Source organism: Chiroxiphia lanceolata, chromosome 2 (assembly GCF_009829145.1).
Source record: "Chiroxiphia lanceolata isolate bChiLan1 chromosome 2, bChiLan1.pri, whole genome shotgun sequence".
Classification (NCBI taxonomy): domain Eukaryota; kingdom Metazoa; phylum Chordata; class Aves; order Passeriformes; family Pipridae; genus Chiroxiphia; species Chiroxiphia lanceolata.
Genome location: NC_045638.1, coordinates 49,816,397 through 49,830,899, shown reverse-complemented (window position 1 = coordinate 49,830,899; position 14,503 = coordinate 49,816,397). Strand labels below are relative to the sequence as shown.

Here is a 14,503-nt window from a genome sequence, read left to right as displayed (position 1 = left end):
GATGCTGGCATGGAACAAGATTATTTATGAGAACATTTTTCACAACTTAGTCCTAGACATCAAAGAGTTAATACTGCCTTATCTAGAAAATGAGTTCTTGAAACACACTCTAAATTTCAATAGTGGCCAGAAATTATTTCACAGAAAGATTCAAAAGCTAAAAGATAGCTCAGTATTTGTTAATTCAGTATAACTCCAGAGAGTAATTCATAAGCTTCTAAATTAATATTTTTAAGGAGGTCATAAAATGTGAACTTTAGTAACTGCTACAGACAATCAAGCTGTCATCAATCTACAATCTAGTTAGACTACTAACACACTAGTAATTACCTACTCAAATTACTTTAAAAGTTTAAAAAAGCTTATCTACAGATAGTATTATAGCAGGATATACTGCCATCTTAAAAATGAGTAGTGAATGCTGCTGGGTAATCTTTTTATTATTTCAGATTCCAATTTCTCTAATTTATTCTCTATTTCTTCTGTGTTTTCCTGGCAAGCTGTCTTCAAAAAATTCAATACATAGTAGATTTGCAGAGAACAGCCCATAAAGACATCAGTATTTTTAGTAGAGGAAGGATTAGTGCAAATGAGGATGGAAAAGAAAAAGTACTTACTTTAAACTCACTTGCAAGGATATTTAGAGATAGTTCAACACAGAAACTGAAGAAACAAATATATTTTAAATTATTTTAATTTTAAAGTTATTGGTACATAAATTTAGTGAAGACATGCAAATAATATCAGGAAGTTCTCCAATACAAAATTGCAAATACAGACAGAAGTAACCTGTTAAAAGTTAACAAGGTCTAATGATGCCTTACATTCCTTAATTTTTCACTATATATCAACAGTAAAAACTGCTCCATTTCATTCTGCTATACTGTCAATATCCTTACATAACTTCTAATAGAAAACTTATTTTGTAATTCAGGTCATGCAGTACATCTGCTGACCAGCACTTTGCTTCTTCCACCAAAAGGGCTAGCACTACTGCTCTTTGCTCTTTAATCTTCCATTTTTCAGTAACAGAATACTCTCACAGATAAATTTGACTACATCACATTAACAAATCTAATTACACAATTGTAGTGGTTTGGACTTTGTTTTCCCCCAGAGGATAAGAAAAGTGGTAGACCCCAAGGGGTGGAAACCCCTGGAAGTTTTGAATTTCTGTCCAATGAGCGCTCCTGCAAAAAATGTAAACATATCACAACCAGACCGGAAGAGAAGACTTGTAGTTGGAGGTTAGAAGAAGGTGGCCATGTTGTGAGCCACGAGGAAGGGGCTCTGAGCCCCACAGGGGGGGGCTTTGGCCCCCAGCCCAGCTGGAGCCTGTGGGGACCTGGAACAGCATAATGCTGGGCTAGGTGCCTGTAGTTATGCCGGGAGATGTTTTTCTCCATGGGCGCAGAGCAGCAGCCAGCACTGACCGGAGAAACGGTGGCAGAGAGCCAGGACAGATAAGAACTGAACCGAAGAAGCAACAAAGACATGCAGCACCGGAGAAGGGACTCCTGGAAGGAGACCTGAGGGAAGGAGAGTCAGCAGCTGAGTTCTACAGAGTTCTTGGGGGTAAGAACTGATACCAGACCCCCCAAAACTCCTTTGAGACCTCCTGGAAGGAGGAAGTTGATAGACTCTTACTTGAAAGAGCCTTGAAGTGCAACATGCACTGCAGAGAGGAGCTGAGAAGCTCGGACGTCCTGAGAGCTCAGCCAGGACGGTGTGGGAGGTTGGCCTTGAGGGCCCTCCCTTGCTGCAAGCTACAAAGAAGCTCGCAGCCTGAGACAGGGCACAGAGGCCCTGCAAGGAGCTTGAATCTCCTGAAGATACCAGACCGTCACGAAGACCCCCTGTGCTTCGTGATATGACGTGGTGATACGACCTTGTCTGGGGTGACGAAGCCCACGGAAGACCACTCGTTTGGAGAGACGAGTGGCCGAGGGGGATACCCCCCTCGTGTGTGCTGGCAGAGATCCAGCTATCAGCTGCTACAAGAAACAGAAGAGACAGAGAGAGCCTGCTGCCTTAGAAGATGCTGCTGCTTAGTGACTGCTACTCTGAAGAAGCTGCTGCCCTAAGAGACTGGAAGGGATCTGTCCTTCTTTCCCTCCTGGACTTTTATTTGGAGGGGAGAAGAGATCTGATCCATTGTAAATACTTATGTCATGGTAGAGATAGTTGTAGTCGTGTGTATAATGTATTGTAGTATTTATTTGTATAGTCATTGTAATATATTCCCTTTCCCCATTCTGAGTCTGGTTGTGTTTTGTCTGGAAAAAAACCCATCTCACATTGGGTTGAGATGTGGGAGGGGGGATGGAGCTAGGGAATTGGAATTTGGGCTATCTCAAACCATGACAACAATACACAGGATGTTGCTTCTGGGAACAAAGAATTCTGAATTATAAAATCACAAAATGCCTTTTTCATATTTCAAAAGGTAGTTTTGCAAACTTCTGAATAGAAATACTAGAAACAAATAAATATTCACCAATTATTGACTTCGTACTTTAAAAGTAGACAGATTCCTCTCCCCCAAAGATACTGAATACCTCAGAACCCAAAGTACTCTTGGGTATAGAAGCAGAAGCAGATTTCTATTCTCTTTGTAGAAGGATCAACACATTTAAAATATGTTCCAGTAGATAAGCAGTTATGCTTCCACATCCAGGCCCATTCAATTACTAGAACAATGCATAGAAGTTTTCAAGTGTGGGCAGGTAATATTTCCCTTTCATGTAAGAACTTGTTTGAAAAATGGTCAAGATTTCAATTAGTCAGGTATACAAAGTCCACCTTTCTGAACATCTATACTACAAAATTCTATGCTGCAGCAAAGTTTTCTAAACCTGCTCACTTGCTGGTTACTGGATATTTCTATTTTTGTGTTCTTGATAAAACTTTTAATTCTACTTAACCTTACACAACTTTTTTTTGCCTAATACAAAAAGGATGGTACAACCTATAGAGGCATTTTGAAGACAGTAGCAATGAGAAAGGTTAAGATTGTGCAAATAAATAAATAGTATCCTAATGCTCTTCTCTGTTTTCTAAGGTAAAGTATTACAACAAAAACAACAGAATGAGTCACATACACATCCTGCATGTTCTTGGCCTAAATGTGACTTGTGTGCATGGGCGTTGCACACTCAGAGTTCTAAGTGCAGGGGCTACTAGGAGCTTCCTGATGCACTCAGGATAGACAGACAGGATATTGAGTGTACAAGGATGCGCAAGTATTTCACATCATAGATGAAAAATTATTTGGTATAATTACACTGCACCAATTGGTGGAGCTACAGTAGTAATTAGTTGAGGTATTTAGGATGAGCCGACCATAAATCGAAGATAACTGGCTACAGTGGTGAAATTTGTTTACCCCATGTTAGGCCAGTGATTTCTTTTGTAGTTTGTATAAAAACACAATGTTGTGGGCCATTTCTGCCCCCCTCCACTTCCCAGCCATAAATTTTAGCTTTCCATTCACTGCATATGCTCTATTCCAGAGCACAAACATTTTTAAAAGATGAGTTTTTACAAAAGCTTTGACAAACAAAATGTAGCTACCCAAAGTTTTCTATAAATTCAACTGTAACCTATCAAACACTAATTCAACTCCCAGAGCAGAAAAGGAGATGGATACATGCCTCTTGCAACGCAGAAACATTCTTCTGGTTTTTATTCAGATTTAAACACCTGGAGTCATGTTTTATTATTGGTACCTAAATCCAAAGAGAGATACTTTCAGTTCACAGAAACAGAATTTCTGCTGACATAGTAGAGATGCATACAGGTTTTTGCAAGAAATGCAAATATTAACATGAGAACTGAAACAGGAAAAATATCACAGAAGTGTTGAAATGGGAACAAATTCTTTCCAGTTTTTGTTTCACTTGTGTAGCCATAGTGCCCTCCAGCAGCCGAAAGAGAAAATACAAGGCTTTATCTCATGGAAAAAGAAATTACACAAAATCAGAACTAGGTTGTTTAGGTTTTTTTTAAACAGAAAAAGGACAGTTTGCAAATGTGAGGAAGAACAGTCCTTCATTTTAAAACAAGGTACTTTAATGGAAAGGACACTTCTTTCGGCTTTTATGCAGCAGAGCTCTGCAGAACTCGGAAGCTGTATAAAAATGAGAGGTTTTGTACCCTAAAGGCATTTCTGTGATTCTGTACATCTCAACTACACCATACATGCATTAGCAACATGCACATGATTTTGGCAAAAGGATATAGCATACATTTTTGTGAAGTCTTTGTTTTCTCTCTGGTTCAAGCACCTTTATTGCACCAAATTTTGGGCAAGAAGAATATATTATGACCTTTAAAACCTAAGAAACTTTTCTCATTTCCCTAGAGAGCAAATCATTGGTTAGAGAGAAGAGTTCATATGCCTTAGAGCTTGGAAATATTCTGTCTAGCTGCAGATCATTACAAAAACATTTTTGAGAAGTTAGTGTTTCTTTTCCCTTCACATTTAAAAGAACACTAAGCTTAAGAAGTCATTCTTCAGCAACCGGGAAATGGACTCTGCACTGTTGAAGTTTTGAGGCCTGTAAAAAACATTTTTGATTTCAAATAATCTCCAGAGCTTGTCAGGAGGAACTGTAAATACATTTGCTTTTTTTCCTTTCTTTTAAAATAAAAGTATGTGCTGGATGATACAAAATAATCTGGTTTTTAAAGAAAATTTTTACCTACCAAATTACTATAAAAAAATTTATGTGAATCTGCAACACAGGAGAGTAAAATAGTGTAAAAGAGTAAAAAGATGATTTTACCCTCTCTGTATCTAAAAGGTCAAAATAAAATAAGTCTATACTACAGATATTTTTCAGAAAAATGAATTTTGAAGAGTACATGCCTCAAAATATTTTCTCGCATTTGCTGATAAATATTAAAATCCAGTTCATCAACTAGTGCAGACACATTTGCTGAATGTGGTGTCCCAGTCTTTGGAAGAGAAAGGTGAGAAACTGAATTAGTCTGTTCTGCTAACAAAGCAGGAAAGACCTTGGAATTCAAGAATTCAAACTGTAACATCAAAATTACTACAAAATACCAGAGGGTCAGATGAGATGATTTTCAAAGACATCAACGGGTCTCAGGATTATGAGTTTACTGCAAGAAGAAGAAAAAAAGTTAATCTTCACTCACACGGGCCAAGAACAAAGTACCGTCATTCAGATAAGTTTTAGCATTAACACATATAGAAGGATTTTACAAATAACAATCTATTAGGAAAAAAAGAAATTTCTTGTGCAGCACGTTCTTGAAATCCCTCTCATTAGCGCTACACTTAGATCCCCAAAGGATTAAAATAAAAGACTGAAATCACCAAAGTCTGGTTTTGTTGCAAGTATTTTTGATGTCTACAGATTTAAAACATGGTGCAAGATAAAACATGCAAAGGTATATTTAAATAAAAAATAATTATTATATAAAACTACAGTATTTAGGCAACTGTGTGACAAGAATACTCATGTTTAGAAAGGTCTACATTTTATGAGTCCACAAAAACTAAGGGTTCATTTTCCCCAAGGATCAGTTTACAGCTCTATTTACTCAGTTGAAAAAGATAACTTTTGTCTTTAATCTTGATCAAGAACTTTTACTTTGCCTTAACAGGTTCATTTGAAAGTAATTCAGTGCTATGATATCAATACAACAGGAAACAGTTTCACTCAGAAAAGTATGATGAAGAACAATAAAATTGTTTAAATTCTCACACTTATTTTTCCAGAAATCTCTCAAAATTCTGCTATTTGTTCCAACTGTTCTAATCTTGATTTGTTAATTGTAACTTACTTTTCTAATGGCAATAAAAGACAAGTAATACAGGATTATATTTGACTATGCCTTCTTTAGTTGCAACATAAAACAATAATGTTGAATTAGAGTAAATGAGGCGCTTCATTGAAGGTCTCTGCCCCTTTATGTTACTTTGTGTGTTTGTACAACCGTAGTCTGTGATTGCTGGGAAAAAAAAATATTCCTTCCTCCCTCCCCATCTATTTTTGGTGAGACCTACTAGTTCACAGTTTAGTTAAAAAAATACAGGGAACATCCAAAGTCACTTCTTTGAGTCAAACCCAAATTTTACACATCTTTTTGTTTTCTTTTATGGTCATGCAAAAACTGACAAAAATTCTCTGTTCTGCATACAAAACCCTCAAATAAATGTACAGTTTTTTAAAGTTCCCCAAGGGCTGACAAGAACAGTAAAGCTTAGGTAGTTTGGGGTCCTCTTCAGAGTTAGGTCAGCAATGAAGTGAGACGTTTTAATTAAGTACAATTATGTTACGCTGTTCTCAGATACTTAAGTTATCTGGATAGTATTTTTTTACTTCTTTTCTAGTTAAGGAATAGACTGTTTTCAGTGTAGTTTAGAACACAAATTAAGTGTCTGAAGTTACAAGATTACTTTTCAACATGTGCTTTTTCTATTTAAGAAACAGACCTGTCCAGTTTGCTTGTAAAATAAGTCCAACACCTTTGTGTTTTACTAATAAATATATTTGATTTCTTTTACGAATATTCTGAGTGGAAATAAATGAGTTTTAACAGAAGAAAAAACATAAATAGTACTGGTCCTAAGTGATGCTTCACAAAAGTATTCTTGTTACTTTACTGTTTTGTAGAGATTAAAATATATTCTGAATTAATGACTCCCATTACTTCAAATTTTTTGTAGTTCAACCAAATGTGGTTTAAAATCATATTGCTGTTGAACTGCATGTCAGCTTGTATCTTATTCAAGCCCTTTAGTATCCAAGTGGAAAAGAAAATACCTTCTAAAATGTTTACCTTTTTTTCCATGGAAATTTTGAAAAGCTGTCTGAAGAAAACCAAGCCAGCAGGATGTTTAGTTTGTTGATTCAAACAAGGAAGGATGCTGCTCCAGTTGACAACAGATTTCACTGAAGGCTATGTTAATAAGGATCTGACTGAACTGAAATTACAATAGTTGGGAAAAAAAATGGAGGGGAGAGCAAGCTAGACAAGGAATATGAAGACAGAGAAAGCCAAAAGCAAATCAAACAAAGAAAGTAATTTGATAATGACAGAAATATGTACAGTCCATTCAGATTGCAACAGGGACACTGTTTCCTTATGCTGAATGACACACAACCACAGATGGGTTTTGACTGAAAGAAACATTTGGGCTTGTTTTTAAAGTGAGAATAAACAAAGCCATTCTGATCCAGGTGTTCTTCAACCATTCAGTGTCACAAGGTTAACAGCAGGGGACGAAATACACACCAGTAGGAAGTTTGTGGAAGGAAGATGACAAAAAGAATTTTTAAAGGTTTCATCCCCTTACAAGTAGATCAAGGTGCAAAGTTATTATGATATGAATCTCGCATGGATGCATTACCAGGCCGAATTCAAAACAGGCATGCAAACTTGGAATACTGGTTTTAAAATGATGTGACACAGCAATTTCAGATGATTTGTAAGAAGCACCCATGCAAAAACCACACTGATAGTTGTCATTAGCTTGTGTTTTGACTGACTGTAGTGAAAAGGTAAGTTTGAGGAGTAGATAAAGCGTGCCATGCTTAAGGCAGCATGGACAGTCTTTTCCTGTGCTGTACCTGTTCTCTAAGACAACACACAAAAAACTTCCACTTCCTGGACTGTTGATTTGGCACTTTTCAAATGTACTAAATCATTAAAAAAACAAAGTAGAAAAGCTTGTATTTAATTCAGTGAACTAGAACAGCTCATTGAGAGCATTGGATAAAAAGGTTCTTAAAATATTTTATTTTGCCTGAAATTCAGTGTAAAAGGAAATCAATTTCCCAAATTCAATTCCTTCTGGCAAAATTTGGAACTTACTGTAACAAGCATGGCTGTCAATTGTGACATTTCAATGTGAAACTAAGACTATACAAAAACTTTAAGTGCATATTTTTTGCCACAAGATATGTATACACACAGGGACAGAGGAAAAAAAACAAACCAAATCAAACAAAAACCCCCTCAACAAAAAAACCCCAAACCAAGACCCAGGTCTCAAAATCCCTTCAAGTAATTCAATGGCACAAACAAAAATTCTACAGCTGGAGATCTTTCTGAAATGCTACTACTTCTACTTTCCTACATTCCTACTTTGGAATTAAAAAAAAAGGGCAGGGACATGACTTAGACTAGTTCTCCTGTCTCCCCAGCAAAAGACAAAACCATGGACTAAAGAAAATACCCTGTTAACTGAAGTACTATCACAGAATCAGAGAATATTCTGCATTGGAATGGACCCACAAGGAACATCGGGTCCAACTCTTAAGTTAATGGTCATACGGGTTCATGTCCATCTATTTGATGGTTTTATGATACACTCACTAATGAATTGATGGGGGGGAAGAAAATATTGAAAACAAAATAACCCCCTCGTCCTCTCCGAAACAAAAATAAAACCCATTACTCTAATAGTTAATAAAGGGATTTTCTTTTGAAAATGGTGCAGCAAAATGACACTTAATGGGAATAAAAACAAGTCTTTCTGAGATGTCCTTTACTGCAAAGGACTAGGCAGTTTCCCCTTCCTAAGAAGCAGAGAAACTTCAGACCTCACATAACAGAATGACCTGTTAGAAAGAGCCAGCGAAGCAGTTCTGTGGAGCACACTAAAATTTTGCGTACGTGTATTTTTGAATGATGAATATACGTGATTGTGTGAACTTACTATCTGCTGAGTGTTACTTTTGAAATGGAAAAATGTTATCACAGAAACACACGAATATAAAAGATGCATTAGTGTGCACAGTAAAATTTTTTAGAATATTATCTACCAAATATTCCACTTCTCACGTATTCTTCTAAATTATATTTCAGTACTGCATATTATTTTTGTGGGATCAAATTTTCTTCTACTGTTGCACAGTGCAGGGTTATAGAAAAAATTCCTTATTGTTGGAATATTATTCCATTTACTGTTTGACTTGCATCACTTTCAAATTCAGAAGACTCAAAAGTTTTTTTGTAGAGTATACCTGTGTTAATGTACATGAAACGTGATTTAGATTTTTTACATATATATATATTCAGTATTATTTTAGTATGAGTGATAGTGATTCAAGCTCCTTTTGTGAACATGGGGGTGGGGGTTGCCATTTGGAATGGTCTTTTCTCTTTTTTTTCTTTTTTTTTTTTCATCATGAAGGACCATTGCCTTAGCTTTTTTTGGTTATTGCTTTTTTTTTCTTTTTTTCTTTTTTTTTTTTTTTTAAGACCATTCCATTTCTTTATTTTTTAACATCTTAAAGTCATAAGGACTTATATGCAAAGCAGTCATACACTTTATCATTAAAACCCATAGGTAAAATACGTACACAAATCCAACAAAAGGCTAGTACATAGTAAAGCCTAAGCATACTACTATGCAATATTATGAATACATAACTTTAGAGACTTCGGTTTAGTACTGTTATCTATTCATTTCTGAAAACATTCACAAAGATTTTAAATGCAAATTTTCATTCCGTATCTGGAATAGAACAAAAATTATCTATGTTATAACAACTTTTGGTCATGTGTGTTTGACCAATTCAGTAAATTACAAAGAACCCAAAGAATTCTGTAACTTTCTGTAGAACTATGTAATAAAAACATTGCATATGTTCCTAGTATGATGTCTTTAGCAATCATTTACTGAAATGTAACTCAAACATCAATCTCTCAAAACGTATAATTGACCAGCTGCTTTTTAATCTATATCTGAATCCAACTTCATCACAAAACCCCTTTTAATACAAAGATGCAGAAGTACATTAGGTAATACTAATGCAACACAGGTGCAGTTCTAGCACTGTCATTGATCAGTTGAATCATCTTCTCCATGAACGAGATTCATTCTCCTCCTCCTCTTCATCATCATCTTGAAGCAACGAGTCATCCACCAAAGATTCCTCCTGAAACTTCAAGAGATAAAGGTGACAATGTTACACCAGAAAATGCTAAAAATCAAAAGGCAAAATACAAATCTCTGATACTTGCAATTTTATAAAGAAAGTATTTTGAGGTTTAAAAAGTAAACAGTAATGCTTTCAAAGAAGTATACGGTATATATATGTCATATATATATATATATTATCAAATGGCAAAGGAAAGTTTTTTCCTCTTCAACAGACTTTAAAATTACCAAGACATATGCACCTCATCCTTAAATAGCTCTTCTGATTCTTCAGCATATAATTCATGCCCAAGCTGCTACATTTCCACGGAACTTAGGATGCTATACTGAAAACTAAGGGTTTTTTTCATGCTCACAGTAACTATGCTGGTTTTCATCCAAGAGCTTAATCCACCTGTGCCACAGTATCAAAAAGGTTGAATCTGAGACTTTTTGATTTTGACAGCTTAATCAAACTTAAAATCAATATAAAAATTTAAAAGTTTGAGGCAGAGAGACAGACAAGATATATTACTGTATTTCTATTCCTTTCAGTAACAACACAGTAACTTGACAGACTTCAAAGCCCTAAATATTTCAGGTCAACAGCAGCACGCTGTAGAAAGGCAAAGTTAAACAAACAGTAAGGTGTTTCAATTTTTATCTACATATAGACACAGGGGTGTATATAAACTACTATTATATTTTGGGACTTTTTTGACAGTGGCACCTAACCCAGCAAACTCTGTGCTAGCTAAAGCAAGGACTAAAACACAAGGATGTCTTTCCCTAGCAAAATCTCCCAGCTGTGAAATAACAGCAATGGTCTTCCTTGCTTACTCTTCTTGACCCAGTGATTGTGGGGTTTTTGCTACAGAACTTCCAAATTCAGCAAGTGGTGTGCAGGCTGATTTGCAAAATTAGGAACTCTTCTGGAGAGATAAGAGGCTCTAGGCTGAAGTAAGCCTCAAACCAAGTCTTCTCTCTTTCCAGTAGGTTCTTTTACAAGAGGGAGAAACTACTATCTCCAAAAAGATCAAAAAGACTGGAACAACTTCCATATAGGGGAACAACTACAGGGAGAGAAAATAACTGAGGGAAAGTAAGACATTATCGTTCTATATTAAGTATCTGAGAGAAAGTGAAGAGAGAATGAGGGTTGTCTTTTCAATGCAAGAGCAGGAGAACAAAATTAAACATGCAGGTGGCGGATTCAATAGGAAGATACTTATTCTGGGTAGACATAGGTGAACAGTAGTATTCTCTTTTACAGGACATTACAGATGCTATTCAGATTCCAAAGAACCAGATAAATTCACATAATAAACACATATCAAGGGCTTTCAACTACATCTGACTCAACAGGTCTCTGAACTGCAAATCACTGCTGATTAAAAGCTTGTATCTATTTACATGTTTTGTACTCTTCCTAAGCATCAGTTGTTGACTCAGTAGAGTCAGCTCTTTTGTTAGGCACCCAGGTGTAGAACATAAGGCATCTAGGAAGAGTCGGTGCTTTCATAATTAGCTGGTTATTCACCAGGGATTTTTTAAAGCACTCATGTCCAAAAGGCTTTCCTCTTACTTTCAGAAATAGATTAGGAACCCTGTTTTGTTATTAAGAATCTCACTCTGCTGAATGATCTAGCTCCTTTTTTTCTTTTTTTTTTTTTTGAAACATCAAGTTTCACCTCAGTCCTATGCCTGCTATCCCTCTTTAGCATTAATACTCCTCAGCTGAACTAAAATGGTAGTTTAGACATGGAAAACTGAAGGAAGCCTTTTTCATGTGTTTACAATAGCTGCTATAAAATCAAGTTAAATAAGTAGGCATGCAGAAACTCAAGATATTTTACATGTATAAAGAATGTATGACTGAAATTCAGGCCACAAGCCCAACCCCAAACTAAGCCTGCCTAAGTATAAATTTTAAACAGTAACACTGCGTAAAATTTCTTTTTGCAACTGGTTGAACTTCAGCACATGAAGTTCTTGACCTCATTCATTTGGGACATAGGGATCATAACATTACACTTCAAATACTAACTTAATCAAACGTTAGAAGCAATACAGAGCTCACAGAATGAAAGAATGGCATTTAAAAGCAAATTTTCCCAAGGATTATCTAGTAGAAATACCTGATGTAAAGAAATTTGGTGAGGGTTAGGAGGATTAATTCAGTTGCAGAAAATCCAAATAAACTCCAATCTCATTACAGAAAGAACATAGGAGAGCTACATATATTTGGTTTGTTTTGAAAAAGGGAAAGGGTCAGACGTAAGCATATCAATCATGTTACATAAAATATCTGTAAACGCCGGGCCTAATACGAATCCAGCAATGTCACTAACAAAAATATAGGCAAACTAATATTTTTATATTACAGATTTGTTATTGCAAAGATTTCAGCAAGCAGACAAAAACAATGAACAGCTAGGGTTTTAACCCAAGATCAGCTCCTAGATATTTTCCACAAGAATAATTAGCTGAGGAATGACTGCAAAAACAGTCCCGAAACAAATAAAAGCAGTTAAAGAACAAAATCGGATCTCAAGAAAAGTGTCAGAAAAATAAAAGGTCAGGGAAAAAACAATCTATAATAAAGCTAAACATTCCAATAATTAAATTATTTATTTAAAAACAAGTTACTTCCCCTTTTTACTTTAATTTTGAAAACCTGGAAAGTTTTAGATGAGTCCATCAATTTATGAACTGCAGAAAACAGTCCTATGCAGTCTTTTCCCTGAGTTTTCTTTCCATACCTGATGACTCCTGTTAAGGAGAAGAACCATCACCTAAAATAGATATATCCCACTAGCACAAGCACTTCTCAGCTGACAAGTTGTCATCACACATCTAGGTCTGAGTTTGTAAATCTGTTCTTTCTCTTTGCCAGGGCAGCCAGGGCATGTCACTTTTACTATCTTCTTTCCCTTTTTCCCCCACTATCTATATCCCAGAGGTTCCCCCCTACACTCAAGCGTCTTGGGAAGGGGAAGGCAGTTAGAAGGCAAATCTCTCTGTAGTTCACCTACCAACAAATATGTACTTTCCTTCCTCTACTCTGCTGAAGTTTTTGCATATCCCTAAATGCCCTTCCTTCATCACCCAAATCTAAGTGAAGTGGTTACTCAATGAGACCTCTCAATAACGCGCACCCCTTGCAGCAACAGGCACTGCTGTTGATGTTCCCAGGTAATACATCCCTGAAGGAGATGTGACAAAATTTCTAAGATCCTCTCAAGATTCCATGATGTAGTCTCTCGTTCACTCACAGCTCACGACTACCTAACAATGCTTGAGGTTTGTGCACACAAGGAAAGTAGCATTTAGTAAGTCACAATGCACAAATGCCTAATATGAATACACAGAGGTGGAGGTAGACTATGCTGTCTTTGACTGGCACGCTAAAAACAAATTAGCATTTTTGGAGACAGGAAGCAAACAGATAAACTGGTGTCTTCAGGAAATAAAACAGAAAGTGAACATTACCAAATGTAAAAGAACTAACCAAATTTATATCAAAGCAAACTTGTGAAGCTGCTTCTATGGCTGATGTGCCAAAATACCACAGGAAAAAAGATACATACAAATAGTATCATCGAGTAAGTCAAAGTGCACTTCTACTTCAGCCATTCTATGGCAATTATGTGTGTACACTTAATTTACAGTAAATAAATGAGGAAAAAGGCTGCTTGAATTCATCCCCAAGTGGCATTTATTTTTCTAAATTCACAAATATCTGTATTTTGAATGTAATGAGTTAGACTGGATCATGACTTGTTGCCCCACTACTTCTACATTAACCAATTAAGTTATTTGGACATGGCTTTAGTATTTTTCATGCACAATGATGAAGACTAACACTCAGTAGAGCTACTTCAGATGTCTGAATGAAGTCAGTAAATGGTCTGAATTACTCCTTCACCTGTATCCTCCAAGCAATATCTCTATAAAGGAAAAAAAGAGTCTGAAATTTGATCCTCTAAGAAATTAGCGCCAAATGTAAATGGCACAAACTCATGTTTTGGACAAAATCCTCAATCTCTCTCATGAAAGTTAAAACCCACCACTTCCATTTTCTAGATATATCCTCTAGAGTTTTTTGTTGTGTAAGAAATGAAACATTTCTCCAAGGAAAAGTAAAGTATCTAGACTTTCAAAACCTAAACCCCCAAAATACACTTTCTGATATCAAAATATGAGTTAGATTAAAAAAATAGGAGCATGAATCAACTCTTCTTGAAAAAGCTATTTTACCTTAAAGAGGAAAAAATGAAAATTAAAGAAAAAGCAAGCTTACTTCTTCTTCATCGGGTTCAGCTTCTTCTGTTTCAACAGCTGACATACTAGCAACAGGCTTGTTCCATGCCAACTTCAGCTCTTGTCCTTTAAAACGAGATCCATGAATTGCAGCCTAAAACAAGTTTAAACATCTTAGTTATACGTGATTTTACAAAAGAAGTCCAAGCTGTAATATATTCATCACTGAATTACTGTTAATAGGCTAAACAAAACAACTTCATTCACTGCACATGGAATTCATACATCCTTAGAAGAAAATGATCAAAATATATTCAAAAGAAAATAAGCTTGGAAAAC

The 14,503-nt window shown here is 35.9% G+C and overlaps 1 protein-coding gene across 3 annotated transcripts in view; it reads right to left on the bottom strand.

Moving 5' to 3' along the window:
- Nucleotides 1-9,150: 9,150 nt before the first annotated feature.
- The window catches only part of RBM26 (RNA binding motif protein 26), a 56,115-nt gene continuing 50,762 nt past the window's right edge, over nucleotides 9,151-14,503 (bottom strand). For all 3 annotated transcript variants that reach the window (XM_032678059.1, XM_032678060.1, XM_032678061.1), the window contains 2 exons: nucleotides 14,205-14,318; nucleotides 9,151-9,926 (listed from right to left, as the gene is read on the bottom strand). In XM_032678059.1, the coding sequence (XP_032533950.1) occupies nucleotides 9,837-9,926; nucleotides 14,205-14,318 (204 nt within the window). In that variant the 3' untranslated portion in view covers nucleotides 9,151-9,836. The remainder of the gene's footprint in view (nucleotides 9,927-14,204; nucleotides 14,319-14,503) is intronic.